This window comes from Hyla sarda, chromosome 2, assembly GCF_029499605.1.
Source record: "Hyla sarda isolate aHylSar1 chromosome 2, aHylSar1.hap1, whole genome shotgun sequence".
Lineage (NCBI taxonomy): Eukaryota > Metazoa > Chordata > Amphibia > Anura > Hylidae > Hyla > Hyla sarda.
The window spans coordinates 240,579,182-240,602,265 of NC_079190.1; the positions used below are offsets into that span (position 1 = coordinate 240,579,182).

The 23,084-nt window shown below is 42.7% G+C and overlaps 2 protein-coding genes across 3 annotated transcripts in view; both read right to left on the reverse strand.

The window, feature by feature from the left end:
* Positions 1-1,314: 1,314 nt before the first annotated feature.
* Positions 1,315-4,047, reverse strand: LOC130355900 (protein spinster homolog 1-like). The gene is made up of 2 exons (XM_056556725.1): positions 3,898-4,047; positions 1,315-2,868 (listed from the first exon to the last, which is right to left on the reverse strand). The coding sequence occupies exon 2, from the start codon at positions 2,841-2,843 to the stop codon at positions 1,332-1,334; it is 1,512 nt and encodes a 503-aa protein (XP_056412700.1). The 5' UTR covers positions 2,844-2,868; positions 3,898-4,047; the 3' UTR covers positions 1,315-1,331.
* A 13,757-nt stretch (positions 4,048-17,804) lies between these two features.
* Positions 17,805-23,084, reverse strand: part of RAD51D (RAD51 paralog D) — a 32,273-nt gene continuing 26,993 nt past the window's right edge. The window contains exons 8-12 of one of the 2 annotated variants that reach the window (XR_008888693.1): positions 21,888-21,978; positions 21,730-21,800; positions 21,356-21,514; positions 19,040-20,320; positions 17,805-18,930 (exon numbers count right to left, since the gene is read on the reverse strand). Coding sequence is in view for 1 of the 2 variants with exons in the window: in XM_056556727.1 (XP_056412702.1) it covers positions 20,237-20,320; positions 21,356-21,514; positions 21,730-21,800; positions 21,888-21,978 (405 nt within the window). In the remaining variant the exon portion in view is untranslated. Of the gene's footprint in view, positions 20,321-21,355; positions 21,515-21,729; positions 21,801-21,887; positions 21,979-23,084 lie in introns of both variants that reach the window. The other variant, XM_056556727.1, reaches the window with a different exon arrangement.

A 23,084-nucleotide genomic window follows, 5' to 3' on the forward strand; every position in this document is an offset into this window, starting at 1 on the left:
CCCTGTTTTTTTTTGTGCCTAGTAGGTTCATGGTAGGGTTGGCGCCGCCGCTGCTCACTGTTCTAAAGCAGCTGCGGGGTATAATAGCGCAGCGGGCACTTTAGACAGTGAGTCTGCCTCCGGCCGACCGGGGTCTGACGAGGGACGTCGCACAAGTTACGTACTTCTGCAGACCCGCTCAGGAGGACGTCAGTGACGTCACTCGTCAGGCCGCTGCCGGAGAGGAGAAGCGCTGTGCAGGGCAGGTAAGTGTGTCTCTGTGTGTGTCTGTGTCTGTCTGTGTGTTTGGGGGGGGGGGGGCTATGGCTACCTAATGTGAGGAATCTATGCTACCTAATGTGAGGAATCTATGCTACCTAATGTGGGAAAACTATGTTACCTAATGTGGGGAATCTGTGCTACCTAATGTGGGGAAACTATGCTACCTAATATGGGGAAAGTATGCTACCTAATGTGGGGAAGCTATGCTACCTAATGTGGGGAAACTATGTTACCTAATGTGGGGAATCTGTGCTACCTAATGTGGGGAAACTATGCTACCTAATGTGGGGAAACTATGTTACCTAATGTGGGGAATCTGTGCTACCTAATGGGGGCAAACTATGCTACCTAATGTGGGGAAACTATGTTACCTAATGTGGGGAAACTATGTTACCTGATGTGGGGAATCTGTGCTACCTAATGTGGGGAAACTATGCTACCTAATGTGGGGAAACTATGTTACCTAATGTGGGGAATCTGTGCTACCTAATATGGGGAAACTATGCTACCTAATGTGGGGAAACTATGTTACCTAATGTGGAGAATCTGTGCTACCTATTGTAGGGAAACTATGCTACCTAATGTGGGGAAACTATGCTACCTAATGTGGGCGAACTATGCTACCTAATGTGGGGAAACTGCTACCTAATGTAGGGAATCTATGCTACCTAATATGGGGAAACTATGCTACCTAATGTGAGGAAACTATGCTACCTAATGTGGGGAATCTATGCTACCTAATGTTGGGAATCTATGCTACCTAATGTGGGGGGCTTGAACGAGCTGCGGCATATGGGAGGCCTTAATAAATAATTAGAAACTTATACAGCAAGTGACATATGGGGGTCCACCTGAGTAAGTGACAAATGCAGGGGGGGTGCTGAACAATTGATGTTTTGGGGGGGGGGGGGGGGGACAGGCACATTATTTGCACAAGGGCCCTCTGCTGTCTGTGTCCGACCCTGGGTAGAGAATAAGGGGTAAAGTGCAACATAGAACAAATGCAGTTATTTTTTTCTTAATTTTTTTTTAATGAAGTAAACGAGATAAAGGTAAGCAATGACTTTTCCTCAGTCTGAAGCGCGGTCCTCATCGGCAGGAAGCAGTGAGGAGGAGGATGACGGAGGTTCTGATTCCATCTCTGCTTCTTTTTCGTCCCTCTCTATATATAGGGCCGTGGCCATGAAGAAGGCCCCTCCGATGACTGCCATTATGGTGCAGGTCATGAGGGCATACTCCAGGCTGCGGTATTTCAGAAGAGGGGATTTGGCATATCCTCGTTCGTAGGTGTCAGATATCAAGCCGATGAGGTACGGGCTGCCGGCGTCACCTAGGAAGTGATAGATTGTCATCTGCACGGCCAGGGCTGAAGATCTCCTCCACGGAGTTACTACTTTTAGTATAATGTCAGATATGAGGGTGAAATTTACTGACAGAAGCGTCTCTCCGATGAAGATGAAGATGTTGGTGGCAACGAGGCTGATGTTGCCAAAAGTCAATGCCAACAGAAGAAAAGGGGCGGAGAGCATCATCGCGCATCCACACACAAGCGGGTCCGCCCGTGGGTTGGATTTGCGATATCTTTTACTTATCTCCGTCCCTACTACAACTCCCAGAATGCCGGAAACGACTGTAACCACACCAAATATTAAGATGTCGTGATAGTCACACCGTTCAGCACGGCAAGGGTCCTTCTCTTGTAGGAGTGTTCGTGCGTGGGTCAGGTATGACGGACCCCATACACCTATGGCTCCCACTATGAAGGATACAGCCGTCGATCCCATGGTGGTTAACATGAAGCTTCGATTTTTAAATAGTTTTTTCAGATCTGTCGCCCATTTGGCAAACTTCTGGGATTTGTTGTTCTTCTTCCCGTTTGTAGTCGTTCTTGGAAGCTCCTTTGTGACCAAAATCAACAAAGCCACAGCTATGAGGCCCAGGCCAGGGGTGACCCGAAACGCCCAGTGCCAATCGCCCCTTGCTGCATCAGTCACTTTGGGCCCGATGATGTATCCTAGTCCGCAGCCTACAGGTATGACGGAGTAAAACACGTTCAGCATGCGGGTCCGCTGGTCACTTGTAAAAAGGTCTGCAATGATGGAGGGGGCGATGGTGCAGAAAGTCGCCTCTCCGGCTCCAACCAGTCCACTCGTCAGCAGGAAGAGCAGGAAATACCCGTCAGGGATGAATGACAGGGTAAGTGTCATGCTCAGCCAAACGATGACTCCTGTGCAAACAGTATATTTCTTATTACAGTGGTCGCCCAAATATCCGGCAATTGGTGCGACCAGCACGTAGCTTCCAATGAACAATGTATTCAATAAGCCGGACAGACTAGCATTGGTGTCATATGCTTTCTGTATATAAGGCAGCACCCCCGCCACGCTGGAGCGATTTGCATAGATGAGCAAATTAACAAAGGCGAGGATCACTACGGTGATGATGGAACGTGCGGTGGACATCACGCTTAGAGATGGCAGGTTCTGCCTCTCAGGGATATCGCCCTTTTCTACATCCATATCACTATGGTCCTCCATTGCTTCTTCCTCCTCCTTCAGCAATGGGTCTTGTGGAGAGGCCATGGTAACAGGTCAGAGCCTGAAAACGCTAGAGAGAGAGAGAGATAAGTGAACACATTAGACAACATGTCATCATTCCTGTCATTATACAATAGATCCTTCATACAGAGCAGAAATGTCCAGCACAGAACCACAAGATAACACTAAGACCATCGCAGCCTCAGAAGAAGACGCTTCTCTATAAGTGTTTTTTATGGAGACGTCTTCCCTGAGGTTACAATGTCTGATAACCCTGAACCTGTCCGGTCCTAGTAATATCTGATAACCCTGAACCTGTCCGGTCCTAGTAATAACTGATAACCCTAAACCTGTCCGGTCCTAGTAATATCTGATAACCCTGAACCTGTCCAGTCCTAGTAATATCTGATAACCCTGAACCTGTCCGGTCCTAGTAATATCTGATAACCCTGAACCTCTCCGGTCATAGTAATATCTGATAACCCTGAATCTGTCCTAGTAATGGCGGATTATAAGGGCTTGGCTGTATGGTCACTGGGCCATGTGAACTTCATACTGCAGATACAATTGGGCTATCCTGCTATATACATTTACTAATAATGAACCTACCCCACCTCATTGGGATCTATCCCTCCCCTATATGACTTTCTGCCACTAGTTGATTTGAAAATTTTCCCTTTCGGAGTACCCAGAGTATTTCTATTGTTAGTACACACAGAATTCTATTATATACTATTATATTTCTGCCCTAATCTTTCTGTTATTCTTTTACTACACCACCAAATCTTTCTCATAGACTTATATCTTTTAGAACTTCATGAATTAGGACTCTTTTTCTTGGGGGCTTTTTTAGGCATAATTGCATTTTAGCAGTTTTGCAAGAAAAAGCTCTGGTCATGATACTATCTGTGCGTTTTATTATGTTTAATGCCTAAGCCAAGTATTGTCACCATGCTATGAGAAATATAACTTTTGTTATTTCTTTTGGAAATTAATTTCTTGTTTTTTTTTTGCTAAAAAAAAAAAGCAACAGCAATAAAAAAAAAACTGTCAAACAAAAAGCCCTGTGTATGTATGAATAGAAGAGGCTGAGACTTACCTTGTGGTTCTCTCTTCAGACAAGGAACGGTCAAAATCTTGAATTCTCTATCGCAAATAGAAACTCTCTCTCAAACACTTTGCACCACAGGTTGTGAATGCAAAACACACTGAAGAGACTGCAGCCGGCGCGCACCTCCTTGTACAGCTTACGGTGACATCATCACAAGCATGTGTGACATCACAGGGTTCTAAACCATCTTCAGGTATGTGTATATCTGTATAGTAAATGTGAGTAGCCATATTAGTCCAGTGATGCAGATTGTAATACCTTTTTTATTGGACTAACAGAATTTTGTAGAGACAAACTTTTGGGATTGCTCCCTGATAATTTATAAAGTCCTTTGATCATTAGTCCTTGACTATTGGACTTGATAAAGGGAGGAATCCTGAAAGCTTGTCTCTACAAAATTCTGTTAGTCCAATAAAAAAGGTATTACAAGAGACTGCAACATATTTTTTGATTTGTGTGTATATATACATATATATATATATATATATATATATATATATATATATATATATAGTTCCAATGAAAATGCTGTGGCACTCAAGGTATGGTGAAAAAATGAAAACTATTTATTCATCCCAAACGTGCAAAGAGCAACGTTTCAATGGTCTCACACATTAAGCCACTTGATAATGATGGTGTGAGACCATTGAAACGTTGCTCTTTGCACATTTGGGATGAATAAATAGTTTTCATTTTTTCACCATACCTTGAGTGCCACAGCATTTTCCTTGGAACTACGTATGCAGGATCCTGGACACGGATCCTAGCTGGAGGCACCTACTCACGCTTTAGGAGTGCTGCTTTCTTCTTTGACATATATATATATATATATATATATATATATATATATATATATATATATATATTTATATATTTATTAATATACACCTAGAAATACATCAAGTACATAAAAACATCTTTTAGAAAAATATTTCTCCAGGCCTGCCGAGTATATCCCCGTACTTCACAGTGTCTTCTTAGTTTATATATTTTAATATTTTGACCTTTTAACCCCACTAGGACCAAGGGCATCCTGTGACTTAAAAGGGTATTCCAGGCCAAAACTTTTTTTTATATATCAACTGGCTTCAGAAAGTTAAACAGATTTGTAAATTACTTCTATTAAAAAATCGTAATCCTTTTAGTACTTATGACCTTCTGAAGTTAAGGTTGTTTTTTTCTGTCTAAGTCCTCTCTGATGACACCTGTCTCGGGCAACGCCCAGTTTAGAAGCAAATCCATATAGCAAACCTCTTCTAAACTGGGCGTTTCCCGAGACAGGTGTCATCAGAGAGCACTTAGACAGAAAATAACAACCTTAACTTCAGAAGCTCATAAGTACTGAAAGGGTTAAGATTTTTTAATAGAAGTAATTTACAAATCTGTTTAACTTTCTGGAGCCAGTTGATATATATAAAAAAGTTTTTGCCTGGAATACCCCTTTAAGATTGAACCGATTATTATTGATATATGTCATGAATGCATCAACGGTCAGATGGTCAGACGACCAAATGATGACCACATCGTCTACATACCTCCCATACCATGCGAGGCATGTGGAAAATGGATTGGTGTCAGAAAAAATTAACTGCTCCTCCCACCAAAAAACAAAAAGCTTAGCCCGAGCTGGTGATGACTTTGCTCCCATTGAAGCACCCGTGCGCTGCAAATAAAAATTGTTACCAAACATAAAATAATTGTGTTTTAACACAAAATCTACCACCTCAATAATGTAATGTCTCAAATCCACAGAATATTTAGAAAATCTCATCAGTATATCCGAGATAGCTGATAATGCCAGGTTTTGCGGAATACTGGAATAGAGCGATTCAATGTCGCAAGTAAGCCACGACAGAGAATCGCTCCATGTGAATTTAGTTCTTCTGACCAGGAGTTTACTGAAAATTCAGATTGTTCAGATACCACGGACACTAGCGGGGACTCAGAACCGCAATATGTGAACACTCACAAGAATCGCAATGTGAGAAGACAGTCAAAAAACGAGGAAGGCGCGGTGGCAGAAAACATAGGAAGAAGAGCTTCGGAGCGTAACAAGGACAAACGGAAAAAGTAATAAAAGAGGATTTTCAAGTCATTAACATTTCTGCACAAATCATTACAGATGAAGAAACCTCGGTCCTGTGGAAAGGACTGGGTTTCTCTCCTACACATCATTTTGATGTTTATCGGACAATTTTGGATATGAATAAATTTGTGAGAACTTTAACAGTTAAGAAACATTTTTTTGTGGAAAATGCTGATGAACCATCGGACCCACCTCAACTTTCTATAAACCCTGATTTACCACTAATGCATACGTTAGCAGAACAAATTGCTTTTAGAGATCTCTGTCTCCTTGAAAATAGTGGGATATCAATTTGTGATGAAGTGAATACTGCACATACCTTCTCCACTAAAAACCAAAATTTTTACCCCATACAGACCAGACCAGCAATTTTTTATTGGTTCCAGGACCTTATCATGAAAGAATTGGTTAATCTACAATCAAAAGTAATGTCCTAATTTGAATAAAAAGGAGGCTGCTGCCATAAAGAAATTAAAGAAAAACTAAAATTTGACGATCCGATCCGCCGATAAAGGGACTGTATATCAATTTAAATGAAAATCTACTATCTGATGATAAAACTTACCTTAAACTTTGTGGGGATCCCACTGAACCTTTTAAAAAAGAACTGTTGACTCTGTTGGAAGAGGGGAAAGCCAGATCTATTTTGACCCAAAAAGAAGTGGATTATATTTTCGTGCCTGCTCCAATTATTCCTATCTTCCACTCGCTACCCAAGCTGCATAAGGACCGATTCCCGCCGCCGATGCGTCCAATCGTGGCGGGGATCGGATCCCTTAACGAGCACCTATGCGAGTGGTTGGACTCAGTACTGCAACCTCTGGTTATACAATGCCCAAGTTATATCAAGGACACTAAGCACTGGCTAAAAATCATGGATGAATTCACATGGAGCGATTCTCTGTCGTGGCTTACTTGCGACATTGAATCGCTCTATTCCAGTATTCCGCAAAACCTGGCATTATCAGCTATCTCGGATATACTGATGAGATTTTCTAAATATTCTGTGGATTTGAGACATTACATTATTGAGGTGGTAGATTTTGTGTTAAAACACAATTATTTTATGTTTGGTAACAATTTTTATTTGCAGCGCACGGGTGCTTCAATGGGAGCAAAGTCATCACCAGCTCGGGCTAAGCTTTTTGTTTTTTGGTGGGAGGAGCAGTATATTTTTTCTGACACCAATCCATTTTCCACATGCCTCGCATGGTATGGGAGGTATGTAGATGATGTGGTCATCATTTGGTCGTCTGACCATCTGACCGTTGATGCATTCATGACATATATCAATAATAATCGGTTCAATCTTACGTTTACCCACACATGGTGTAAAAGGGAAACCCCCTTTTTGGATGTCATATTACGTGGCAAAACTGATACAAATAAAATTGAGGTTGATCCTTACAGAAAAAAGATATCAGGCAATACCATCCGAAGGGTGAATTCATGCCATTCCAAACAAACAGTAAGAGCCATACCAGTAGGTGAACTTATACGAATTAAGCGGAACAGTTCTTCCGCCGAGGTGTACCGCAGGGAAGCTGATGCAGTATGCACACGCCTGGCGGCTCGAGGTTACCCTGGATGGCTCTTGAAAAAAGCTCGATCGAGAGTGGATCCTATGGATCGAAAATCCCTTTTTACAAGTAAGAAACCAACTGAATCACAAGATTGTCCTACATTTGTCACCACGTACAGTCCAGAATTTAATGACATCAAACGCATTGTAATTAAACACTTACCTTTGCTACCAACAGATCCCAATGTAGGGGAGATTATAAAGTCAGGTGTGAGATTTGCAGCGAGGCGGGCACCTACTCTATCCAATCTCCTTGTTCTCAGTATGGTGGACACGGCTAGTGTTACCACCCTGTGGATTAGTACCAAGGGCTTCCACAAGTGCGGTAAATCGCGGTGTGTGGTATGTCCCTTTGCCGAAAAATGCCAGAAAATAGAAGGTACGGTGGATGGCAAATGCCATGTCATTCACAACTTTCTAAACTGTGATAGCACTTTTGTTTTATATAAAATCATGTGCACACAATGTCACTTAACATATGTGGGTTCCACCAAAAGGTCCCTTAAAAAACGCATGCAAGAGCACATTAGACATGCTGCTGGCCCTTTAAGCTCGAACATTTCTAACATATCTAAACATTTTCTAATATGTCATAATTCAGACACCACTTCCCTCAGGTTCTCAGGCATTGAGAAGGTGAACCTAAATAAAAGGGGAGGTGACCATATTCGATCCCTCCACAATAGGGAAATCATGTGGATTTATCTTTTGAATTGCATTCAACCCCATGGTCTAAATAGCAAAACAGATTTAATATTACATTACTGATATGTCTCCGAATAATTTATCTGTGTTTGGTCCCATGTTTTTGTTTTAATCACGTGCACATGTGATGTGGACCTGTCCCTCCCCTTCCTGTGGGAATGGGGAAAATGCCCTGGAGTATATAAGGGTGCCTCATTTGAGGATCTACAGGCTATGAGTAAGGATCGATAGATCAGAAACGCGTCAGCCATGCTTGGGACCCCCCTCTGTTTGTGCAATATTTCATATTTTTGATATGTTCACGGTTTGTCTGCCACCATGAAGGCTTTTAAGGAAGAACCCTGAATAAAGACGGACGTTTTACTTCTACTTGCTGGCTTTTTTTAGTATTTTATTTTAGTTTTATCCACTGTGCCAGGGATGAAAATTATTCCAAAAGAAACTAACTCAACTGTCTATGCTCCCCCGTTGCTCCAATATTGGTGTCCCGTTCTCTGTTCGCCGCCTTCTGCTTTTCCTGCAGGTCAGTGAATCACGGTGCGCTCAGTGTCATCATTGTTTCAGCACCAGTTTTACAAATCAGTGTGCCTCCAGTGTTACACCAGTGTTTACAAATAAGTGTGCCTCCAGCTGTTGCAAAACTATAACTTCCAGCATGCCTTGACAGCTAGAGACTGTCCGGGAATGCTGGGAGTTGTAGTTTTGGACCACTTGGAGAGACACTGTTTTGAAAACACTGCCTTAGTCAGTATTTTCCAACCTGGGGACTTCCAGCTGTTGCAAAACTACAACTCCCAGCATTCCCCTGACAGTCTTTAGCTGTCCAGACATGCTGGGAGTTATAGTTCTGCAACAGCTGGAGACACTCAGGTTTGGTAGATAGGTCCTTAGTCCATTGTTTTCCAACCTGGGTGCCTCCAGCTGTTGAAAAACTCTAACTCCCAGCTTAAGACTGTCCGGGCATGCTGGGAGTTGTAGTTTTGCAACAGCTGGAGGCCCCCAGGTTGGGAAACACTAACTACGGCAGTGTTTTCAAAACATTGTCTCTCCATCTGTTGCAAAACTACAACTCCCAGCATGCTCGGACAGTCTTAAGTTGGAAGTTAGAGTTTTGCAGCAGAAGGTGGCATTTCGGTGGGTAGTTGGGCCCTTAGTCCAGTGTATCCCAACCTGAGTGCCTCCAGCTGTTGCAAAACTACAACTCCCAGCATGCCCAAACAGCCAAAGCCTGTTTGGAAAACACTGGACTAAGGGCCTACCTACCAAATGTAACGTGGCCACCCACCTACCAACCAAATATATTACCTACCTAGCAAATGCTTTTCCTGCCTACCTAACAAACGTAGACCGTATATACTCGAGTATAAGCCGAGTTTTTCAGCACGATTTTTCGTGCTGAAAACACCCCCCTCGGCTTATACTCGAGTGAACTCTCCGCCCTTAGTGATCTTCAACCTGCGGACCTCCAGAGGTTTCAAAACTATAACTCCCAGCAAGCCTGGGCAGCCATCGGCTGTCCGGGCTTGCTGGGAGTTGTAGTTTTGAAACCTCTGGAGGTCCGCAGGTTGAAGACCACTGCGGCCTTCGACATCATCCAGCCCCTCTCACCCCCTTTAGTTCTGTACTCCTCTCCGCTCGGCGCTGGTCCGGTGCTGCAGGACTGTCCGGTGGGGATGTCGTCCGGTGGGATAGTGGTTCCGGGCTGCCATCTTCATCGGGGGGCCTCTTCTCCGCGCTTCGGGCCCGGAATAGTCACGTTGCCTTGACGACGACGCAGAGGTACGTTCATTACCAACGTCCCTCTGCATCATCGTCAAGGCAACGCCTCTATTCCGGGCCCGAAGCGCGGAGAAGAGGCCCCCTGGTGAAGATGGCAGCCCGGAACCACTATCCCACCGGACGACCTCCCCACCGGACAGTCCTGCAGCACCGGACCAGCGCCGAGCGGAGGTGAGTACAGAACTAAAGGGGGTGAGAGGGGGCTGGATGATGTCAAAGGCCGCAGTGGTCTTCAACCTGCGGACCTCCAGAGGTTTCAAAACTACAACTCTCAGCAAGCCCGGACAGCCGATGGCTGCCCGGGCTTGCTGGGAGTTGTAGTTTTGAAACATCTGGAGGTCCGCAGGTTGAAGACCACTGTATCAGACATTGACAAGCGGTGATGATGATGACATTGTGGTGATGATGACAAGGGGATGATGAAGGGGGGGGGTGGGATTATGACAAGGGGGTGATGAAGGGGGGTATAATGACAGGGGGATGATGAAGGGGGGTGGGATGATGACAAGAGGATGATGACAAGGGGATGATGAAGGGGGGTGGGGATGATGACAAGGGGATGATGAAGGGGGTGTGTGGGATGATGACAAGGGGATGGTGAAGGGGGGTGGGGATGATGACAAGGGGATGATGAAGGGGGTGTGGGATGATGACAAGGGGATGATGAAGGGGGGTGTGGGATGATGAAGGGGGGATGATGACAGGCGGTGATGATGAAGGGGGGATGATGACAGGGTGATGATGATGAGGGTGTTAATGACGGGGGTCTGGATGATGATAGGGGGGATGATGTATTTCCCACCCTAGGCTTATACTCGAGTCAATAACTTTTCCTGGGATTTTGGGGTGAAATTAGGGGCCTCGGCTTATACTCGAGTATATACGGTAACCTACCTACCTAGCGGCAAACCTTTTACTTGCCTTCCTACCAACTGAACTTACTACCTGCCTAAATAACTTGCAAACTTACTACTCTCCTACCTACTTAGAGAATGTTCTACTTACCTAATTTACTACTTGCAAACGTACTACCTGCTTACCTAACAAACATATTACCTGGGTGGGGGGGGGGGCAGGCATATTCTTTGCACAGGGGCCCTCTGTTGTCTGTGTCCGCCCCTGCCCAATCATATATATATATTCTTTTTATGTGTCTAGGACCTATATTTCCCAAACAAATAGCATTTATATGTTGCTCACTTGCTTTGTGTTCTTGCCTTCTAGAGGGGGCATGTCCATCTCTCTCCCTTATTGTGGGTGACTCAAATCATTGCACTCTGTAACCCTTTCCTCTCTGGGCAGTCTGCAAATCACTGCACAGTAGTTTTCATGCATAGATTTTCTATCTGTTCCTAGTAAAGCTGGATGCTAATCAACATAGCTGTCAATATATGTGTCATTCAGCTTACACAGACTCCTGAATGTCTGATCAGTTTCTTTGTCATTCAGGAGTCAGAGAAAGCTTTGGCTGTTCAAGCATGCTGGGAGTTGTAGTTTTGCAATGCAACAGCTGGAGTTGCAGTGTTTATAAAGCACTGTGTTAGAGCAGTGTTGCCTTTAGCTGTTGCAAAACTACAACTCCCAGAATACACAGCTCTAAAACAGATTTTTACAAACATTGTATCACCAGCTGTTCCAAAACTACAACAGCTGAAGGCTGTAGTGGTGCAATGGTGATCTCCTATACTGGATACCAAAACACTTTATGGCTGGTATTCAGTATTCTGCAAAATACAGAGTAGTCTGTCTGCATAAAGACAGATGACCCCCTAGTGGTGGCTATTTTCATTTTTGATTTTATTACTAAAATTGACTTTAAAAAAAATAAAATAAAAAAAAATGTATATTTTAAAAAAGTCATCTTATCAGTAGTACTACAAACTATACAAAGTTTTTCATAATGACAGTGCCTCTTTAAGCTCCGCTCTCAGGCCAGCCAAGAGATCCGTACTCTCTCTCTGCATAGACTTCCCCGCCGGCCAGTGGAAGGCACTCCCACCCACTTCTCTGGCTAATAACTCATGATCGTAGCAGGTCTCAGGAATTAGACCTGGTGCAATAAACAACTTTTGACAAGTAATGACAGTAATGCTTTGATTCAATTTTTTTGTTTATAATTTTTTTATCATTTAATTTTAATGATACTATCTGCATTATAAAATAATCTTGAAATCTTGCTGTTTTCAATCTGACCACACGGCCTCATAAAAGCTACAGGTACAGGTAACTTTCCAGCAGTGCCCACCTTATCATAACAGATAGGATTACAGTGAAAAGTGACACCAGTATATAGGTAAGATAGAATCAGACCATTTACTCTTGCACATTGACAGAAAATAGAAAACACGTTGAAAAAAAGAACATATTTTAATATCTGGCTCTAATAAATAAAAATCGAGGTGATCTAGGTTATACATTTACTTTGACATTCCGTCTGCCATCGCAGCAGTTGGCCATCAGATGGCAGTAAAATACAGAAACATTTATACCTTTATGTGTCAATGATATCAGCTGCTTCTCTTATAACCCTCTTCCACTATGATGCAACCCCAAAAGAAATTTACTGTATATGGGATGCACCTATAGTAAGGCTCCTGCAAAGATAATGAGATCTACTTTTATGCGTACTGTATAAAAGCCACTGATCCTATAGCTCTCTGGCACTTATATCCTCTATAGCAGCAGTTTACAACATGAGCTACACGTACTCCCAGAGTTTCGCAGCAGTTCTCCTGGGAGTGCACATAGAAATATCCCTAATGGCGCCATCTAGCAGATACAGAGCAGGTCCTGGTCGAACAGTCACTGATTGAAGAGAATCAGCAGGATAGTGACCCCCAAAGACAAGCACAAACATTTTGGGGGCAGGGGCTAAAGTGAAAAAGAAAAAAAAAAAAAAGCACTTCTCATAATTATTTATTTAAATACCCATAAAATGAAGCCAGACTGCACAGCAGCCATGAGTAAGCCAGTGTATGCCAGTGTTTCCCAACCTTTTTCGGCTCAGGGCACCCCTTGGGAACACAATTTTTCACAGGGCACCTCTACCAAATTATTTATGCTGAAAGAAAAGCAATGCACAATACCTACCATATCTGTTGGCTATGTAGATTATAGTGCTGCTATAGTCAGGGACTCATAGAGAACATCTTCTCTGACTGAAGTGGTCCACTTCCCCTTTACTTCTTGATCTGGCCTGGGCCATCATGACTATTTCTTCTAGCCACAACTCTTCACTGCAGAACCAGCATCACAAACATTTTAGGCTCTGCCATTTAGCATCACACACTGTAAAGTGGGTATATAAGGGGGTTTGTGGAGATGGGTATGGCAGGTGGGGAGGAGTATGTAGGTTTCCCACTGAAGTATCTTGCCCCCTACAAGAGTATGTAGGTTTCCCACTGAAGTATCTTGCCCCCTACAGGTAGTTTGCCCCCTCTATTTATAACCCCCCCCCCCCCCCAGGTAGCTTGTCATGGAAGAATCACACAAAAAACACCTCCTCCAGTACACCCCCCCCCCCCCCACACACACACACACAAATACAATGCCTCCAGACCTCCCCACAAACACACAATGGAGGAGATGAGAGATCGGCTGATGAAGTCGAATTTGTTTCGTATTTCATGAAAAATTTGATTCTGAACTAATCAGAATTTCCTCGCACTTTGTGGTAACAAATCGCTTTATTCACTGCATTTTGTGCGCGCCGGGGGGGGGTTGAAATGGTGGCTACACGGGTGAGGACATGGGGCAAGAAAGTCTGGGAAGACGGGTAGGAGGGATCACCCTTAATCACATGGCGGCATGCAGCCTATAAACAGCCAGCCAGCCCTGTGATGTCACAGTCTTATATATTCTATAAAATGATGCACACCAAAAAATATCTAGCAAAATTTGCATGTAAACAAATATTCCTTTATGTTTGTGTATTCTCGTTTCTTGTATATTTGGAATCATGAATAAAGGAATATTTTTTTTACATGCATATTTTGCTATATAATTTTTTGGTGTGCATCATTTTATAGTTGCTAGCTTGGTCTTTTCTTTTTTTCGGTTATAATATTACAGCAACTGGTTTGCACCCAAATAGTCGCTATTTATGGGTGGTGCCCATCTCTCCTACTTACAAGCCTTATATATTCGGCAGCCATTGCTGAAGATGGGAATTTCCCGTTTTGCTGAGAGAGCAGAGAATATGTGTGCACTAATCACAGTTACTGACAATACAGATCTTTACAGCAGCGAATCCATTCACCTCAAGCCCATATTTGCTCTGGCTAGAAAGAGAGCAGACACTGTGTGGCCACTAATCTGCATTACTGACAATACAGATCAGCACAGGAGAAATCCATTGACCTCAAGCCCGCATCACTGTAGGAAGGGAGAGTTTAGAAGTCGTTTCAGTGTCTGCCAATTGAGATCCAATAAATTCCTATAGATCATCCAAAGATGACCCAAAAATGACCCATTCTTCCCATACACCCTAAAGACGTGAGTTAAAAGTGCAATCTTTATTGTATTGTACGCACACAAATTGTATTATAATACTAGGAGCCACTGTAATCCACTTTCCTAATAGATATGAAATGACCAACTGGTTCAATGTTTGATATAAATCACACCAGATAGCGGTGCCTGCAGAACACCCCTAAACTGGATACTTGGACAGATGGTAACCTATATTAAAATCTTTCACACTGCCCCCCTCGACATGTTTCGCTGGACCACCAGCTTTATCAAGAGGCAAGCGGGCACTGGTTAAAAAACGCCGATCCTAGGGGTTTTAAAACCTCCCCTGTGACATCACAGGAAGGGGATTGTATACACCAAAGGTTGCTGTACCAATCCACCAACTGAACTGATGGTGGATTTTAGCAAGGACCAATTAGTGTAAGATACATCATTCCCAATACTATACAATTGTATCTATCCACCTTCACTTGCCAATCAGGACAGACCTAGCCATGATTGACAGTATCGCTCACCTATTGAAAGCAGAGATCCCTTCCTGACGTGCTGCGCGAAGTAAGTCTGCGCGTACTGTTAGAAGAAGATCCCGTCTCAACACACTGCTGCGCCTGCGTTGTTGCTAGGCGCTTGTTAGTAAACATACACTCACCCGTTCTTCATGTTCTCCGCCTCCGATGACGTACTATCTGGCTCTAGTCCGCACGAGCCGTGCGGTCGATTACATATTACTGCATAACCACTATGTGTCTCCGGCTGCGCACAGCCAACTGCGCGAGCTAATAAGATTCAACAATAGTGGCTTGTAATATCACTACTATTACTAGGCAGAGGATCAACAGTTAACCAATTATATACATCTATCATTAGGTAAGTATTAGATCTCCAATATCCATATGGACATTCAGGTAATAATCAAATTACATATAAACATTGATCAATCTGAACCTCTGCAATATAGAAGATAAATAATAGAAATACCTGGGTGAGTGTGAAAGGTTCCTGTAATGGTAGATATAAGGGATAATTAAACAAGGAGGAATTTTTTTATATATTATTTTTATTTTAGTGACTTGGACGTGGAGAATAATAATCCTACATTATCTTAATTCCATACCTCTAAGGGAATGAATCTTAACACCAATATCTGATATACCATGCTAAAATTGATAACCAGGTGTAGATGTTCTATAAACCCCTCTTTTACTATATTAATTCGGCACGGTGCTTTAGTCCATTGTGTTTAATCACTGATGCAATAATATTAAATGGCAGTAACTTATTTTTCAAATAAATGCACTGAAGGTGAAACCTTCATTTAAACCTCTTGGAGACATCGATCCCAATCTGTGGATCCACTAAGCCTCCTCACGTTAAAGCTTCTTGTCCAGGTCTCCACGTCTGGGTCCTAGCCGAGGTTTGGCAATGCCAATAAACCGTAGGCTAGACCAATCACCCCTATGAAGGGTGGCAAAATGTCTAGCTAGAGGGGTGTCTGCCCCCGTACGTATAGTGCTGACGTGTTTGGACACATGTCTTCTCAACTGTTGCACCGTTTTGCCCACATAAATCATAGGGCAATTGCACTGTGCAACATAGATAACCCCCATTGTCTGACAATTGATAAATTCTCTCAATACGTAAACACGTCCATCGATCGGATTACTGAATTCCTTGCATTTCGGCATCATATGGCAGAAAGAACAATTGCCACAAGGGAAGGATCCGACCTTAGCCAGGTATCTGTTGTTCCTTCTGAGAAGTAACTCTTGACCACATGTTCTCTGATGTTAGTCCCACGTCTATATGTAATAGCTGGATATGGCGTTAACACCTCCTTCAGATCATTATCTGCGAGTAGGATTGGCCAGAATCTTTTAAGTATACTTGTTACTTGACAGGTGTTATTGTCAAAGGTGCCAATACACCTGACCCTTTTGTTCTCAGGTCCAATCCTAGATCTATCTGATTTCAAAAGATCACTTCTAGGAGTATCCCTGGCTCGAGCGAAGGCCCTATGGAGCACCTTCTTTGGATAGCCCCTTGCTATGAATCTCTGGTACAGTAACTTACTCTCCCTTAAAAAGGCTTCCTGTGTAGAGCAATGTCTTTTTGCTCTTAAGTACTGTCCAATAGGGATTCCACTTTTAAGGGGGACAGGATGATGACTATTCCACTAGAGAAAGCTATTCGTTGACGTTGGTTTTCGACATATCTCCGTTTGGATGCTGCCACTCGGATCCAAGGAAATTTGAAGATCTAAAAAGGTGAGAGTACTCTGGTGTGTTTTTGGGTCATCTTTGGATGATCTATAGGAATTTATTGGATATTGTGACCCTCCATACACCGGTCTCTCTCTTCCTTTTTGCCAATTGAGATCATCACAGGAAGCACTCCCCATTCAAAGACTGCAAGCAACCATAGTGCAGGCAGGGACAGTTCAGAGGTTGTTTCAGAGTCTGCCAATTGAGTTCAGAACTGGGAGCAATCCCAGGGGATGAACATGGGTGACAGGGCTCTAGAGGAGTATGGGGGTAGGTTACATCTATCCAGATATGTGGGGAGGGGAGCAGTACCTGAAGCTAAACAGGGTACTGTGGTTCTTGGACCAGGCCCAGCAGCATTGCACTTGCTCCTTCTCATCATACACATCTTCATGCTGGGGGTCCATGCACCTTCATACTGGGGAGGATCTGGAGGCCAGAGCTGCCCTACACCGCCCAGAGGAGGATACCCAGAGAAAGGAGTGGCAGCATCCCCATCACTGAGCGTGTGTACTGCACAACACAGATGTCTCTTCCCCCTGTGGAGCCATGAGTGAGTCACAGGTGCACAGGCTGTTGTGCACATGTAATGAGTGTCCGGGGCGGGAATTAAAAAAAATAACAATGTTTTTAACTGGAGTGTCACGTCACCCTTGGCAGGGTGACCAGATGGGAGTCAATTGTGTAGGGGGTATACAGTATAAGCAGGTCTAAGGAAGGTGCATGGTTTCTATAAAGTAGATAGCAGTGTAAGATTTAGGGGGTTATATAAAGTGGAGGGCGGGTACAGGGGATATACTGCATAATTGGGCAGAAGTTAGGTTCAGTGGTTAAAGAGGTAAACAGCACAGTGTATGGCTAACACGAGTTGCAGGGCAGGTGGGAACAGAGATAAATACAGTAGAAGATAGCGTGCAGTAAAGTAAAGTTCCTCAAAAACAATTTAAATGAACACTTTCCTAGGAAATGAAATCACAACATACTATTTAAACAAGTTAAATGTGTTTTATTGATTCATTCCATTTGTACAACTTCCCATCAACTTATTTTACATTTTGATATTTTAACAGGTAACAATTAAAAAAGGTTGTAGGCACTTGAGGATATACTGAGTCTTGTACGTTTACAAGTACAGGATTGACGAGCAAAATCATCTGCAGAAAATATGCAGCAGATCCTGTACGTGTGAATGTACACAAGTTCTTTAAAGTGTACCTGTCGTACACAAAAACATTTCATATAATGTAGATCATACCATTATATGTATATTTGTAATATACATTCATTAAAAAATGTGTATATTTTTGTTCCTGCAGCTATTGTTGGTGTGTCTCTATGAGGAGTCCAAATACAGAAAGTGTGGGTGGACAAGCGGGGCTCTGTGCACTTAGGACAAGCAGGGCTCTGTGCAGTGAGGCCCTATGACACGTCCCCTGGCTCACACATCAGGACAAGCCAGGAGTCTGCACAGAGCCCTACTTGTCCTGGCCTCACTTCCTGTATTTGGACTCCTCATAGAGACACACAGGCAATAGCTGCAGGGACAGCATTTTTTCACAGAAAAATATACACAATTTTTTAATCAATGTATATTACAAATATACATATAATGATATTATCTACATTATATCAAAAGTTTTTGTTGGTCACAGGAACACTTTAACCAGTACCTGGGCAAAGTTGTGGAATTCATTACTGGCCTTTTCTTAAATATGATTAAGTTTTGAGGAGTCCAGAATACACAGTGTAACTAGAAATGGGAACAACAACAATAAGAGGGACTGCTGTTTTCACAGCTGGTGGTGTTGGCACTTGCGTCATTAACATAATCCAGAAGTTGTTCAGCAGTACTGGGTACTTGCTTGTGTGTGTCCCACAATGGAGGTGATGATAAAACACTATTAATATTACCGGGCATCGCTTGCTTCACCAAGGAAAGTGCTTCTTTATCGCTTCTTCCACCACTTGGCCCACAAAGGAAACTTCCTTCTTTACATTTTCTTCCGCCACTTGGTTCTTTGACAAAACTGCTTCCCTTGCCTTCCACAATATTGCCTATGTCAGGGAAAAAGTTGTAAATAATTTCCTTTACTTTCATTTTCATTCTCAATTTTCTCTTCAGACCACATCTGCATCTGTCAAAGTGAAGTGATAGAAGTACAATGGGAAAAGTTATGGAATTAGGGTTATGCTTACACACAGTCTGATCATTTACATACAAGTCTTCTAGTATAGTTTCATCACCTGTCAATAGATTCATACTGTACCCTCAGCAGAGCTCCTCTAAACATTCGTGGAGCAAAACAGGTAACTTGTTCCAAGGGTCCATTAGCAAAGTTGAGTTTCTCACAGCTGTGTGCCATATGTGTATGGTTAATAGAGTCTGACAGTGCTGGTGGTAGTCATTGCAATGTCTGAATTTTTTGCCTTTTCTTGCTCTTACTTGGAGGATTAGGCAGTTTCTTTCTGAACAAGACCTTCCTTTGAACTGTGGTCTTCATAATGGACAAGCTCTTTTCAGTGGTTGAAATTTACTGTAGCAAAAGTGATACTGTAACAAATACATTTTGTTTTATCAACTGGAATAAAGAGAAAGCAAGTGTGTTGGCACTGCTAGCCCTACTTCCTGTGACTCTCTTTATGTGCAGCTGAAGCCTGTCTGATTGCGGTGCATAGGTGGTGGTGCTCTTGTGTGAAGGTAATAAGACTTCATGTAACACAATCCAAACAAAGAAAAGTACAGGCGACTCACCACTTCTTCAATGCTTTTTCTTTATTCTGGGATATGTGCAGGTAAAGCGGACACACATACACACAAGAATGACAAACATTCTGCACAAATAAAGAAAATATGGACGAATGACCATAATATAGAACTTTCAGAAAGTAGTCTACAGGGTATAAGGCACCAATGTGGTTGGACTTTTAAAACCACCAGGTATATTTCACTGCTACCTGCAATATTAGAGCTTACAATCTTATTTCCCCTACTACATACTCACACACATGAAGGCAATTAATCCACACGTACAGTACATTCCCTGTATGTATTTGGCCTGTGGACACTACATAAGGTGGATTTCCCATTATTAACAAAATAAAACCATGTTATTTCTCTTTACAACCCATCTCCATATTAGGCAATAAGCCACAATGAAAGCACTAATGTATCATCTAAATCAGGGGTCTCAAACATCCGGAGGGCCGTCAGTTTGAGACCCCTGATCTAAATACTGCAAAGTTAGTATGCTTAGGATTCTTATCTTGTAATGGCCCGTGCAGGATGAGCAGAACTTTGATCACAAAGTATTTATTTACAAATTTTCAGAAGACAAAAATATAATTAAATAGTCCCATACACTTCCATGTCATCTATCTTTCCAAACACGGTTTACATGTCAGTGCTTCAAGAAGTAATTTGTATTGGAGGTCCTGAAGACATCATGATCCACGAGCGGTACCCATGTTGTTCTCCTCCAATATTCCATTATATCCTATCTTAATTTCCTCTTGCAGATTAGTGGGCTGGAAAGCAAGACAATATTACAAATCGGCATGCATTAAAGTTAAGTGCATTATTTTTTTTATGACCACACTTATTTACATAATAATGTAACATTTCATTAAACAATCATGACAGAGCAGAAAACGTTCTCTCCTATTGCACAGCTACAAATGGCGGAGAGAAGCAGTGACAACGGCCTCTACAGTTAGGAATTTAAAATGCCTGCACAATAGTAGTTTGTCATAAAAACTTTGGAGGCACACTTTAACTTTCTACTGTCAGAGTATTAGCATTAATACAGTTTAGGATGCCAAATATTCAGCAAAGAACAAAGTTCATATATCATATGTTCACCTAAGGGCTCTTTTAGACGGCCCATGCACTGATTGGGTGATGGGCTGATCATTTGCTCAGCCTTGACAAGGCTCACTAAATTGTTTGGCCTTAAATTCAACATTAATGGGCACACACTTACAGTTTACAGAATGTGCAGCTTGATTGTCTACTGATTGTTGGCCCTCTAACATGGACCAATTAGAGAGAACTAACATTCCTATGAACACTCATTCACCCAATAATTGGCAGTGTAAAAGGGCCTTTAAGTGAACCAGTCTTCAAATTTTACCACATAAAATGCGTGGCAGTGCGTTATATATAGTAAATTCTTTTTACCATCCCGTGGGACATTCCTGCCCGCAGGGATAGTGAAGATATATGGCTTAAAAGTGTCCCCCACTGGCCCCATAAGTAGTCTCCTGGGCTGGGAGATATACTCATCTAGGCCCGCTGCATTGGCTGTAATCACACAACCCTCATCGTGACTGACAGCCCAGTCAAGGCCCACATCCTGGTTCTGCTCCGTCTGCTTAGGGAGCAGAGTAGTGACAAGGGCTGTCAATCACGTGGAGGGGGCGTGATTACAGCCAGCGCAGCAGGACTAGGTGAGTATAGTTCCTTGCCCAGGGAACTACTTAAGGGCCTGGGTGACAGGCAATATGTATGTAAAAACGAGTTACTCACATATATAACACAAATATTAACATTTATTCTCCCACCTGTCGAGAAGATTTGACCAATGACATTAAACGATTTCCACTCTGCTTGTTCCCCTCATCCCTGTGTATCTGAATGCGGGTGCTGGGCACAAAGCTCCATGAGCGGCCTAATGCAGGTCGAAAACCTGCTGATCCATCTTTGGTAATGTGATTAGTTACCTGGAAAAAGCAACGTGCAGCAATCAAAAGTAAATCTCAGAATGAGCACCACGATTAAAGGAAATATTTAATAGATTATGAGGGCTTTCCCACAAATTCTATGTTTGTTGTTATTCTATTTAGAGAAATCTAGTTTCAGTCTAACGATTCAGAAATGTAAGATCTGAACAAAATAGAATAATTCCTGAGCTCTTGAAATGTTTTTCCATACTTACTAGTACAGCTAAGCTGAAATCATGAGCAAGTGTTTGTAGTTCCCTTGCCAGATACATCATAATGGCCATTCCTACATTGAAAAATAAATATGTTTTTGGTAAAATATTTTTTCACACTCCATATGCATTCTTAAAATGAAGAGATAATATAAAGGCACCTTCTGTCTGTCTGCCGCCTAACAGTGGGTATATCACAGCACATGCTGAATCAACCACCACAAGTCTCAGTGTCTCTCCGGATCTTAGCAGCTAAAAGATCAACAGAAAAGCAATTAAATAAAGTATTCATATATACATATTTTGTGTAAGTAAAGTAAACACAAATTCTGTAAAAGGGTAACCTGGCACTGTGTTTCAACGGTGACTATATTTCTGCATTGTCCCGATGTCAGTTAAATATATGATCAGCATACATATGGTGGTGCTCACGCTGTATAAAAGTGACAGTCACTGCATAAGGAGAAGCAAAGAGTCACAGAACACTCACCACTGATGCAAAGCTGTGTCCTTTATTTCATGCACATCGGCTCTGGTGGCTAGTATCAAACGGTGCCTGTACACCCACATCATGGGGGATGCAAGTGTACAGGCTTTCAACATATATGGAGGTGAGATGATAACCTTCTTGCCAAACAAAGTTCTCCAATATCTGAATCAAGTCCCATGTATCTTTAAGATATGTAGGTATAGTAATCAAAATTGGAGACAACAGCCAATCTAGATTACTTAACAAAGTCTCTGTCACTGAGCCAATCCCGGCCACTATGGGGCAGCCTGGGGGTTGGCTCAGTGACTTGTGGACTTTTGGTAAAATATACCAATGGCGGCGATGTTGGGATTCAGGAAAAAGCTTATTTGCTGTAATGTTAGATAGGACTCCTTTCTGTGTATGTCTCCTAAGAAGGGACTTCAGTTTCTCTTTTATTTTAATAGTGGGATCACTCAGCCAATTCATCAGACTTTAACTCTAACAATGAAACATACGTACAGCAATCAGGAGACTTAAAAAAGTCTCATTCTGGGAGCACATGGTGAGAGAGCTTTTTACACTTGTTCCCCCTGGTGTGGTGCTGTTTGGTGTCCGTTGCTGCCCCGATGCTGCGTCTGTGGGGTGGCGCAGCCCAGGGACTGGTTTGAGTGACATTGGGGCTGCTCTGCCAGTTGGGTCGTTCCCCCTGTGGGCACGGGTGTTGGGGTGGTGGTGGTCACCACTCAGTGCTGCGCCTAGACATGACCCTATTGCATAAAATGAAAACAGGCCCGAAAAACGAAGTTTATTTTTTCCTTTTGTAATTCCCCCATAAATAACATGCTGAGCAATACTATACGAAAAAATTGGTTCATTTTAGAACAAG

Bases quoted from the DNA above. Each gene is read 5' to 3' on its own strand.
- LOC130355900 (XM_056556725.1), bottom strand. From the start codon at position 2,843: ATGGCCTCTCCACAAGACCCATTGCTGAAGGAGGAGGAAGAAGCAATG.